The following is a 12,490-nucleotide window of genomic DNA, read 5'->3' on the forward strand; positions in this document are numbered from 1 at the left end:
CACACGTTATTCCAGATTTAAACTGCCTGTGCCTCTGATGATGATGATGATGATGATTGGATAACCCTGGTACATTGGCATAAACATTAGTTGTCCTGGGAACTCAGATGAGCCGAAATAGACAAGATAAGATGTGGTTTTGCCACTCAGATGGATTCAGGTCAAATCTACTTAACAAATACTGTGAACAGTAAAATAAAATAAAAAAATCTTCTCAAAAGACGATAGCATTTGGTGATGTTTCAGGTCGTCGCTGACCGCAAAGGCTCTTCCTCCAGATAGCTATCAGCTACTACCAGTTGGCAGTGAGGGGAAGGAAGAAGAGAGCGGGAGGAGATGGGACACATGGCACCCACCACCTGTACAATTTAACATACACAGTAACCTGTCTAGTCTAGATGTGTTTATGTTATCTAATTTAGAAGCGTATTTCTATACATACAAGACAGAGAAAAAATTATGTATTAATTATGTATTGTCTTGACCACGAAAGTGCACTTATGTTCATGCCAGTGCACTGAATCATTATGCTGTCATCATTGATAGTCAGCTGTCAGCCTCTGATCTGTCTTCTGGCCTTTCTGAAACTTTTAAATAATATAGTTATTGTCACTTTGTATCGATACAATCCAGTTGCCCTCTGAGCACGGGGGAATACTTCATTTGATCCAAAAACACACTGAATGTAATGTACCCGATCATTATAAAGAACTTGGCAATGGTCACTGGTGGAATATCCTTCATTTCTAACACATGCACAAACAAAGAGAGAAAGAAACAGGTGAGGGTGAGACAGAAGGATAAACAAAATAGCAAAGAAAAGAAAATAATTAAATCTAGAAGAAAATAATAGAATCCGAACATAGGTTCTCTCTTCTTTGGTTTACTTTTACATTGGATCGACTCACAAAGTGTCTGGGAGAAGACGTGCAAAGTAAAAGACGTATAAAACCATCAAATGTAATCTCATAAATTGTCAATAGTGAAATTTAAACTACCCTAAAATCCTAAATCCTAAAATTCCTACTGTAGGTGCCATTTTTCAGCGTCCCTTTCGATTTCAGTATTTGATAAATGTTTTTTCCTGCAGATTGATTGACTCTGCCTGTTAATCATCACATCGGCCATTCAAAAAACGAGTCACTGGAATTAAAATGTTTATTTTACTGCGCTGTGCATTTAACTATCAGACTGGTGGTTTTCTGCAGCATTAATTACATGTTCTGCAACAGTGCGGTATTTTGTTTGTATTTTTAATTTTTTTTATAGATTTTTAATCACCATCTCATAATGTCTCTGACTCATTAGGATCAGATATTAGGACTCATAAGGATCACCCTGTGCTGAGGAAAAGTCACATGGTGCGTGAAACGCTCTTTTTTATGTGTAGCAAGGTGTATCAGAGACAGTTATGGAGCCAAGTACTGAGTCCTATTGTTGCTGAAAAGAATTCTATCCGTCTATCTATATATATAGATATATTCATTCAGTTCTTATGTTAACAATGCAAAATACAAAGAGTGATTTAAAAAGTACATTTCTATAGAGTAAACTGCGCTCACATCTATCAAGAAATAAGGGGCTAAGCTACCGATATCACTTACGTTTCCAATCAACATTTTTTTACAGTTATAATAAGTGATACTTTTTTTTGCAAAAGAATAAAAATAAATGTATTAAAAAATATTACTTATAAAAACGGTTGTTGAAAGTCGCCTTTACTCAAGGGAACACAACAATGTGGCGTAGGAATTAGAGAGTGAGGATTCAGATGTGAAAAGAGGCCGTGAACGCATCGTGAGGCTGGCCGGACAGGTCAGGTAAGTTTTACCGCGGTGGGGAGGTGCGAGCACTTTGCTTTTCCGGCTCCTGACTGCGCTTTAACCACTGTTCATAGCGATGCCTGACCTATAATCGGTGTGAAAGTGTGAGAAAACAAAGACAGGAGGTTGTTGCCTGTGTCACAGACCAGCACCGACACCAGTGAGAAGGTAAGTCAGCGAATGAGTGAAGTTTGAATAGGAGGGGAACAGATGGACTTCCAGTCTGAAGTGCTCTGTGTGTTGTGGTCAAGCCGTGTACTCTCAGCTCTGCCACCCTCATCATGTGTCGGTGCGCTTTTGGGACCTGACGGTAAAGGCGGTACCTTGTGCTGCTTGTGCTGATGTACAGGCGCCCTTTGAAGAACCTGTGACCAACATAAGAGATTAAGCTAGGAGTCCTAAATAGTGTATATTTTGTGAGCCTTGAGTCATGGGGAGTCTGAGCTAAGCTCTGTAAAACTACAAATCTCTCCTTTAGTTTACTTATTGAGGAGTGCTGCCATGAAGCAAGAGAAAAAAACGTCCTATTGTGCAATGTCATACTGAGAATATTCTAGAAATATTCACAAATAACGTAAAAATGAAATTATTGTGAATGTTCTCTGTTTAAACAAAAACAACAAAACAAAACAAAAACTCTGATCTTGTGCTCATTTCTCGTCATTTTACTCATGGAATTAGCTGTTTTGCTACAGTTCCCTTAAGCTTTCCCAGTTTTTACAAATAACAGTTATATTAACTTAATAAATGGAAGATGCCTCATGTAGACAGCCTTGACTGAAAAGTCTGCTGGTGTGAGGCATTCACCATTTTAATTATGGCAAGAGTGCTGCTCTGCAGCCAAATGAAGGACAAGCGCTGAAACCTTGACCTGACTGATGAGATGTGAGACACAGTGGATTGCAGTCAGCTGCACCACACTTAGTGGCAGACAAGCCTACAGTGGGGACCTGAATTAAAGACTCCAGTGACGGAGAAATAGACTTGGTCTGATGAAGGACATTTTCTTGTACATCACATATAAGAAAACAAGAAAGCTAGGAAATATTTATGTGGATGATACTTTCCCATGCTTCAAAATTGCCTCAAGGTGTTGAGAGATTATTGTATGTGCTGGTTAGTCCAGAGATCTTTTAAGAAGACATGGTTCCTCTTTCATCTAAACCAAGCACAAAATTTCAAAACTAAGTTTAAAATAGCCTAAGCACAGTCTGGACCCAAACCTGCTGAGGTGTGAATGGTCAGTGTTTCCAGCATAAAGCAGTTCTGAATAGGAAAAACAAGCCAAAATTCCTCCACAGCAGAGTTGGTGGGTATTTGGTATACCAAGTATTTATTGGAGCTCCTGTGTGGAGCACTGACACAGCAGTGCAGACTGGATAATCACAGTACTTTTATTATCTTAGAGGGATAATTTTGGAATTCGTAGACATTTAAATCCAAACAGTTTACTATTCTTCAAATTGAGTAAAGACTAGTCAAGACTAGTAAAGACTGGTCACCCACCAGCAGACGAACAGTTGGCTTTACAGCATACGTTTTGCATTTATGACTCAATTAATGGAATTACATTACATTATGAATTTGTTTCATCCAATTTGTGTCATCTGATCATTTATTAAAGTTCTCGCTGTAGCTGATATTTTTTTCTTGGACCTTGGCAAAAATTCAAAAGTACAGTGCTGTCATGATTTATGGAAAGCAGTGAAACTGTATCAGTGAACCTGCAAGGAGCAGAGGTATTCAAGGTGGATGAGTTTAAATACCTCCAATGGCAGTGCCCAAGAGAAGTGAAGAAGAGAGTGCAGTGAGGGTGCAGTGTACAGTAATGAAAAGGAAGGTTTATAAGTAGGTAGTGATGGTAGTGCCATGATGTATGCTTTGGAGACGGTGGCACTGACAATAAGACAGAAGGCCAAACTGAAAATGCTCAGATGAGCAATCCAGGATTAGCAATAGGTACATTGGAGGGACAGCTCAGTCTGGGATGAGATGGTTTGGACATATGCAGTGGAGGGAGAGTGTCAGGTTTATCCAAAGGATAATGAAATAATGAAGATGGAGCTGCCAGGCAGGAGAAAAAGAGGAAGACCTCAGAGGAGGTTCATGGATGTAGTGACAGATGAGGATGCTGGGACAGGGTGAGATGGAGGCAGATGATCTCCTTTGGTACCCCCTAAAGGAAGCAGCTGCGAGAAGATGAGGAATGAAACTAAGGCCTGTGTTTTTATTTTAGAGGTGCTGTAAGTTCAGATCTTGGTACTATGCCATTGTAATCCTCTCTGTTTCTCTTTGCAGAAAGTCAAAGCTGTGATGTTTTCAGGAGTCTCCAGATTTGACCGAGTGAGGGAGATGCCACTCTATGACCAGGTCCCAGCGGATTCCTTGTATGAGGACCTTGCAATACCTCCACCTCCACAACTCCTGCATGGGACAGTGCCAGCTGTCAGCTTAGACTCCCTGCCCCCTCCCCCTCTACCTGAACAGCCACCTGTTGGACCTGAAGCTTTCTATCCCTCCAGCAATGACGACCCAATGGACGAAGACCGTGACGCTATGGACATTAAGCCAGTTCGCCGCTTCATCCCTGACTCTGTCAAGAACTTTTTCCGTGGCAACAGCAGTAACCGTGGTAGCAAGGGTGGGTCTGGCCCTGATTCCCCTGCTCCTTCATCCAAAAAGAGTGCTAAGTGCCACACCACATCAGGAGTCCCCTGCTCACCGCCTCACTCTGCCCCTCCATCTCCCTCCCTTCCAGGCTCCTATCGAGACCGCTATGGTGGCTCTGGAGGCAGCTACACATCTCAAAAGGAGCGAGATGGACTGCTGCTCGGTGCCGAAGCATTTGACTCTGCATCTGCAGTGCCCACCAATGTCTCAGTTCAGACGTACCAGGAGCGGGTGGAAGAATATCATGCGCGCTACTCCTACATGAAGTCATGGGCTGGCTTGCTAAGGATCCTGGGCGGTGTGCAGCTGCTGCTTGGAGCTGCAGTGTTTGCCTGTGTCTGCGCTTACGTTCATAAGGACAACGAGTGGTTCAATATGTATGGGTACTCTGGGCCGCAGCTGTATGGAGGGCTTGGTGGAGGCGCTGCTGCATATGGGTCTGGGGGTTATTTATACACAGGACCCAAGACGCCTTTTGTTCTGGTTGTGGCTGGCCTTGCATGGATAGTGACAGTTATTCTGGTTGTTCTTGGCATGACCCTGTACTACAGAGCCATCCTTCTGGATTCCTCATGGTGGCCTCTAACAGAGTGTTCCATAAATCTGGTGCTGGGTGTGCTCTATTTAGCCGCAGGGTTGGTGTATGTGAATGACACAACTCGAGGGGGGCTGTGCTACTCGCCAGTCTTCAATAATGGAGTGAACGGTGCATTCTGTCGCACCGAGTCCGGCCAGACAGCAGCCATTGTCTTCATCTTCATCACCATGGTGCTCTACTTTATTAGTGCAGCGGTGTGTGTGAAGCTGTGGAGACATGAAGCAGCCAGGATGAGGAAAGAGGGGCTGGCACAGGAGGTCTGACACACACACAAAAAGCACAAAAATAATATTCACAGCTAAATACCTAACCTGACCTTTAATGCAGAGGCCTGGAGATACTCCAGAGAACATTTTGGGGGTTTAGGGTTAAATTTGTCATGTAATAAAACATTAATTCTATTACATGACAGTGTACCCCAGTAAGTAAACTATCATGTTTTTGCACCCACCCTGTGCTGTTATATCCAAGATAAGAGATCAGCACATACAAAACCTAATGCCAATCAATCCTCTAGAAAATAGAGTCAGCATTCCTGGACGCTGTTGTAAGACCGCTTTGTAAGTAATGTTAAGTAATCACCTGCTTCACTGGATGAGCTTTTTTTTACATGCAACAATTTTATTTTCAGTGTAATTCAGTGCTATTTCTATTGCACCAAATGACAACAACAGCCACAGCAATTTCAAAGTGCATTACACTGTTAGGTAATAACCCTACAATAAAACTGAAAAGTAATACTGAGCAGTGATGCTTATCCTGTTATGTTTTTGAATAGTTATGCCCCCCAAAGAACTAGCCAGCTGTTATTCTCTTTATCTCCAGTTTTTATTCTAATCTAATATTCAATTGTGTATAGAAAAGCATAGAAAAAAGTGCTTGTATGATTGGGTCAATAAGGCAAGTTCTATTGAATGATCAGATGGAGTAGAAAAGTGCTATATAAGAGCCAGTCCATTTGTTTATTCGTGTGTTGCACACCTTGATGATTTCAGCATGGACATTAAGCTAAGAAACAACCTGAAGCCCAGCATTCTACAAGGAGAAAGATTATTCACAAGTGGATGTCAAAGCAAATTCAACCCAAGATCAGATTGTGCACTGCTCAGAGACACAATAAAACAACCCAAGAGCTTCATGTGAGATTGTACAGGCCTCAGTGAATGTGAGAGTTCATGACAGTAGAATTAGAAAAAGACTGAACAAGTGTGGTTTGTTTGGAAGGGTTGGGAGTAGAAAACCTCTTCTATCTAAAGAGAACATAGCATCACAGCTTAGGTTTTGCAGAGAGGGTGTATTTACCCAATGTCAGTAAACTCCTGTTTCTCTTTTTCATTACACAATAGATAAGAACCATTGGCTCATCTGTCCCACTCTCTATAGTAAGTATGAGAAAGTGTTTGAAATGTTCCTGCAGACACCAAGGTGCACACAGTATGTATGATCTGAACATGTGTCTATGTTTACCTGCCGCAGCTTGGTCCATCCTCCATGGTGTCGGAGCAGACCCCTCTCCCCACCATTCAGCCAGACATCATGGAGGCTCCCAACCACTTAAAAGCTGCTCCTCTCATGGCACCAGAGCCAGAGATCCTCCGTGGTCACATACCAGCCGGACACATCCCCAAACCTGTTGTTATAGCCGACTATGTGGCGTGAGTATTACCATCTAGGTTTCGTCTTCCAGCTGTGTATTGTGCATTTAACAGGGAGGCCCTAGTGTAGTATCAGATGTCACGTGTATATTTGACATACAAACAGACTGATTAAACACAGTCCCCAATTTTGTTCTCGTGTTGCAGTGTTTCCCTATTGCAGTGTCTTTACCTTACATTATAAAGTGCCTCAAGGGGACTGCTGATTGGATATGATGCTATATAAATAAAATAGAATTAAATTAAAGTGTTTTAACAGAAATAAAACCTCCAGCAGTGCAATGATGACCACTGTGTTTTTGTACATGGGTATTCTGGGAAAGCAGTATCACACTTACGTCTGTAAATGAAAAATACATAACTCCAAACCACCCAGAATGGTGTGACCTCTTTTAGTTTGTGAACACTCCAGTACAAATTATGTGAATTATGGCTCTTCTAGAAAACTCACTGCTACAAAGGCTGAATAACCATTTCACCAGTGCTACTGTTTGTCACACTTTCATGTTAGGCCCATCTCACACAAAGTGGCATACAGTTCATGTGTAGCTTGTTGCGCGTGTTTCTGTTTACACCATCTGATGTCCTCCTGTCGGTCCAGTTACTGGATCAACAAATTTAATGTTGGTCCAGGTTTCAGTATTGCAAGTGACTAGTCATACTGTAGTGATGTCATAGCTTTGCGATGTGGAAACACCATAACATCACACACCAAACCCTCACCACAATCACACCCTAACCTTGGCCCTAACAGCCCTCATTTTGGATTTTTTTTTTCTTGAGTGGACATCCGCAAAGCTATGACATCATAACTATGTTTGGTCAGATGCGATGTTGATCCTGGACAAATATTATTATGATGATCCAGGAACAACACCGACACACATCAGATAGACCTTCTGGCCCAGTGTGGGTAGGACTATAAAGTGCTGGTCTTTGGCATTTAATGTGCTACACTGTCAAAGAATGCCCTGTGGAGAATCAAAAATAAGTATTGCCACACATTTAATTCCTTTATCATTGAACTCCATTGTTATCCAGAAAGTGTCATCACACAGTGTCCTGCTGGCCTAAATACACAGCACAACTCTAAATGTGGGTTAAATCCACACTACAAATAGTACATTATTATTCGTGCTTGATAATAGTTTGCTAAAATCTCCTCTGACCAGCTCTAGTAGAACATTACTGAGCCTTCAAAAACAATTATTTTTTGAGTGCATATTTAAGCTGCTTTCTGTCACGGCGAGTGAGAGGAGCCGTGTGGAGGAAACGAAGGAGGATCCAAACGCAGGCAGTAGTGGAGAAGTGAGGGTGGTTTATTGAGCACAAAATAAGGACAAACAGCAAATGGAGCTCGAACTAAACTATACTGGGAAACAACTAAACCATAGCGCAGAAACCTGAACATGAAGCAGGGCGAGCAGAGGCAGACGATGGTAGACAGAAGGGTGAACACACGAGCGAGACACGGTGGTTACACAGACGGACCAGCAACTACAATGACGGAGGACACGACTTAAATACACACAGAGAAACACGGGAATTACACACAGGTGGTGGACACAGCTGGGAACAATCAGTAAGATGAGACAGAGGTAAAACTGAACACACTCACATGAGACACAGACCTTCACAATAAAACATCACATGCAGGCTCGACATCGAGAGACAGACAGGAAATGACATATGAAACTAAACCCACATCTTAAACCCTGATAAACAGAAACATGGAACTCTAATAATAGACATCATAATCATCACCATAACACGACAAGAGAACAAGAACACAATCCCTGATGCACACTTAAATCAAAACACAATAAACTCAAAATACTGGGTCCAACGGACCCAGAACCGTGACACTTTCACTGGTTCCTTTATGATCTTAGATCTTTTCATGGATTTGGTGTCAGTAAGACAAAAATTAAAGGTGCACACATGGTTTCTCCCTGTACAACGCATCCACTTAACACACTGTTTACTGCTACAACTACACATGTTTCTTTTCCAGCTATTTATTTATGAGTGACTTACGTATGTATGTGTATATATATGTATATATTGTACTATTCTTAGTTAGCATATTGTCTGTCTTGTCTTAATGTTGGTTTATAATGGAGCACTGTAACAAAAAATAATTTCCCCCAGGGATCAATAAAGTATTCTGATTCTGATTGATTCTGATGATTTAGAAAGTAGTTTATTCAGTTACCAGTTTACCAAACTAGCTATTTTCTAAACCATCCTCAGAAATCAGATTTTTATTAGCAGTTTAAGATCAAGAATAAGATAAGTAAGATAAGATAAAGGAGAGTATCCCAGTTAAACACCTGTGTTAGACACATTCAGCTGCCAGTGCTCCAAGAAATATTGTTTCCTTTGCTGTTTCTACAGGAAGTATCCCAGCATTTACACAGATGAGGAGAGGGACCAGTACAAGGCTGTGTTCAATGACCAGTATGCTGAGTACAAAGAACTGCATGCTGAGGTCCAGGCCATGGCCAAGAAGTTCGAAGAGATGGATGAAATGATGGCGAACCTTCCATCCCGGCCCTCCAGCCAAATGGTAATTTTGCTAGCGAGCAGATAGACAGACACACACATTGTAACATTACATCCAGTAACACGTTTGCTTTGTTTCAGGAGAAGGAGCGGATAAATGGTATTTTAATGGAGTATCAGAGGAAGAAAGCTGTGAGTATACATCATGAATTGTTGTCTGTCAGACTGGGGTCTATAGGGAAGGGGTGTTTCTATAAAATATATCCCTTCATGTCTCTGTTAACAACAGTTATTATTTTTAATAATACTTAGATCAAAGAGCTGCCCCACTAACACTCTGTTGTGCTTTCATATATTTGGGGGGGGGGATGTTTTACAGAAAGGTTTGGATAAACCAAAAAACCTAGCAGACACTTGTTTGAGTGCATAACTCCAAACTCTCATCAAACCTCAGAAGAATCTATTTACAACATATGAATTTGTTTGGAAAATAAATGCAGTTTTTCAGCTGAGTCACACTTGTCTCACTAACCATTATATATCGTTCTTGTGTTAGACTCATATTTTTGTAGTTTCCAGTATTTGTTTCATTATTGTTTTATTTTTATCCATCAATTTTCTGTCACTTCACTGGGCTTGGGTTGCGAATGCAACAGTCTGAGCAGGGAAGTCATTTTTAATTGGACTTTAGTCAAGGAACTGAAACCCCAGAGGTTAATAATCTAGGGCTTTACTGCGCAGCATTAATCTAACATGGTTTTTTATTACAGGAGCATCCTCACCTCCCTGACAAGAAAACAAAATAAAATAAAAATAAAACCTACAAGCAAACATATAAACTCCTCATAGAAGGGTCATACCTGCTGAAACTCCAAACCCAGTGCACAGTACCACTTAAAATGAATAAATCATTAAAAAAAAAGTTTAAAAAGTGTTCTTCCCTTTTATGTTAGTGAAAAAGCACAAGTAAATTGTTTAAATTTACTTCACATCCACTGTCACAGATGATAGATGAGTTGGTTTTCTAAGTCTCTCTGCTGCTGTACATACAAATCCTACTACAGGAATCAGAAAAATGCAGATGCCAAATCACCTTACTGTAGTGTGGTATAGCAGGTGATGGGTAATGGCTTTTGTAGGATAGAAGGCCATAACAATGACAGTGATTTGGAGCTCTAGCTCAGATTAATCATGGCAGCTTTCTTGTACTATCTATCCTGTTTTCATATTTTGACAAGCAAACGAACACAAGTCTGAAAAACCCAACTTGAGACCTCTAATGGTGTGTCACCATTAGGGTTAAAATGTACTGCCTGGTTTCTTAATACTTGTGTGGTTTACTGAAATCTTTGTGAAGAAATGTACTCAATTTTACTGATTTATGTTTTCCTTGTTAGGACCCAACATATTTGGAAAAAAGAGAGAGGTGTGAGTATCTAAAGAACAAGCTCTCTCACATCAAACAGAAGATTCAAGAGTACAACAAGTCCGTGGGCTACAGCGATGCCAACTAAGCAGTTAACACAGGTGTGCTCAGGTGTGCTCTGCGGCAACACAACAGTGGGACTGTGGTGTAAATTTAAAAAAGACGCTTGTCTCTTCCAAGTGAAACTCCCCGTTACTGCTGAACCATAATTCCTGACAACAGAGGTGACATTATCACATTGAAATAGGTGGAAAACACTGCAGTCACTCCGTCATGATGGATGGTAGACTCACTGTCACTAGAAGGAACATCGTCTGGGATGTGTCGTCATTATAGAGGGAATAGTAAAAGTCACGGAAACCGTAAACTTCAACAGAGTGTTGGTAAATGAACATGCACACAGCACTCCCCGATAGTTGTAAAAGAACATATTGGGGATTTTGCTGTTTTAGAGACTGTAAGATGGCCATGTTAGCTTAGCATAACAGCAACAACAGCAACTTCAAAAGAACACTGGTAGACAAGCAAAGAGATGAAATCTTCATGTTGGATGTTGCTATGGAAACTTTAATACAGTTACTTTTATTCATGGGCAAGATAATAAAGATAGTTGACTGCTTTCCTCTGACTGGACACTGTTTTTTTTTATCTGTAGTTTGGTTTGGGGTCATATGATAGATATGTGTATTTGCCTTATTTTGCATTTAAACATGAAACCTGTGCTCTGAATTTATATTTTTAACTATAATGTAAATTCTGCTTTGTGATTTGTACAACTTTGCCATAGTAAATATGTGTTTAAAATTGGCTGACATGGTGGTGCAATGGTTGGTACAGTCAGTCCACATGATGAACAGATTCTCCACAAGAGATCTTTTAGGTGCTTGAAGTTAAAGCGAGATGAGGATGTAGGGAACGCATCACAGGACATTAAAGTTTCCCAGCAGAACCTTGAATCAGTTGACTATTTGAACTCTGACCTGTCTCCGACCGCACAGCTCCATGAACAACAAGCTGTCTTCTGGTACCTTTCTTTTGTAACCTTCATTAAAGTTTTTTGTTTCTATCAATGTGTGCTGCAGTGCCTTCCTTTAGTGCCAGGTTGTTGTTTTCTACTCACTGTTCATTTCATGGGAAAACCTTTAAAGCCGACCACTCTGTTCAAGGAACACAATATGACTCTTGGTGCCAAAAATCCTTATGCCAACTCCCATGACCCCTACCTGAAACGGTGCCCATTGAAAGATTGGTAATAAGTTCTGCTTCCAGGGGTTTTAATTTTGCAGCTACTCTGATGAATAAACTAACAGCTATCCAAAAACAGCAGACCCAGCGACATTTTCCTGCAGCAGCTGTTCCTGAAAAACTCAGTATTGTCACTTACACCAAATTTAAAATGGACTTTGAACAAAGAGTTTCTCTGCATTCACGTGTTAAGTAAGAGTATTTGTATAAATGAAAATGAATACAAAGACAGCAGTGACACTGATAAATGGGTAAAGGAATAGAATATTTTCTCAAGGTGTGTCTGCTAGAAACTGTCCAAAAAGCAAAGAAACATGCGGGCTACTAGAAGTGGTCTACTGATGCAGGGGTCAAGGTGGCTGCTGGACTCACAGCGGTGCACTGAGCAGAAGCTCTACCTGCAGAACAGGTTTGACAGGTTACTGTTTGTCCTACCAAGTTTCACAACAGTAGGAAGACGGGATGGGGACATCGGCTCATATTTCAGGTACATCGAATTACTGCATGTATGCATTTTAACAGAGATCAAGTCTGGCACGTCGGGATTCGCATTTCTTGATAGTAATCC

At 41.0% G+C, this 12,490-nt stretch overlaps 1 protein-coding gene across 1 annotated transcript; it reads left to right on the forward strand.

Annotated features, from left to right (window-relative positions):
• The first annotated feature begins 1,800 nt into the window (after positions 1–1,800).
• marveld2b (MARVEL domain containing 2b) lies at positions 1,801–11,747 on the forward strand. The gene is made up of 7 exons (XM_040050024.1): positions 1,801–1,991; positions 4,122–5,348; positions 6,438–6,473; positions 6,568–6,746; positions 9,144–9,315; positions 9,393–9,443; positions 10,649–11,747. The coding sequence occupies exons 2-7, from the start codon at positions 4,137–4,139 to the stop codon at positions 10,763–10,765; spliced, it is 1,767 nt and encodes a 588-aa protein (XP_039905958.1). The 5' UTR covers positions 1,801–1,991; positions 4,122–4,136; the 3' UTR covers positions 10,766–11,747.
• The last annotated feature ends 743 nt before the right edge of the window (positions 11,748–12,490 follow it).

The sequence above is a fragment of the Simochromis diagramma genome, unplaced genomic scaffold (genome assembly GCF_900408965.1).
Source record: "Simochromis diagramma unplaced genomic scaffold, fSimDia1.1 OVJJ01000159.1, whole genome shotgun sequence".
Classification (NCBI taxonomy): Eukaryota; Metazoa; Chordata; class Actinopteri; order Cichliformes; family Cichlidae; genus Simochromis; species Simochromis diagramma.

Excerpts from the sequence above, each read along its gene's own strand:
- marveld2b (XM_040050024.1), top strand. The coding sequence starts at position 4,137 with ATGTTTTCAGGAGTCTCCAGATTTGACCGAGTGAGGGAGATGCCACTC. Across the intron at positions 9,316-9,392 it reads CCCGGCCCTCCAGCCAAATG|GAGAAGGAGCGGATAAATGG; the intron begins GTAATTTTGCTA and ends GCTTTGTTTCAG. Across the intron at positions 9,444-10,648 it reads AGTATCAGAGGAAGAAAGCT|GACCCAACATATTTGGAAAA; the intron begins GTGAGTATACAT and ends TTTCCTTGTTAG.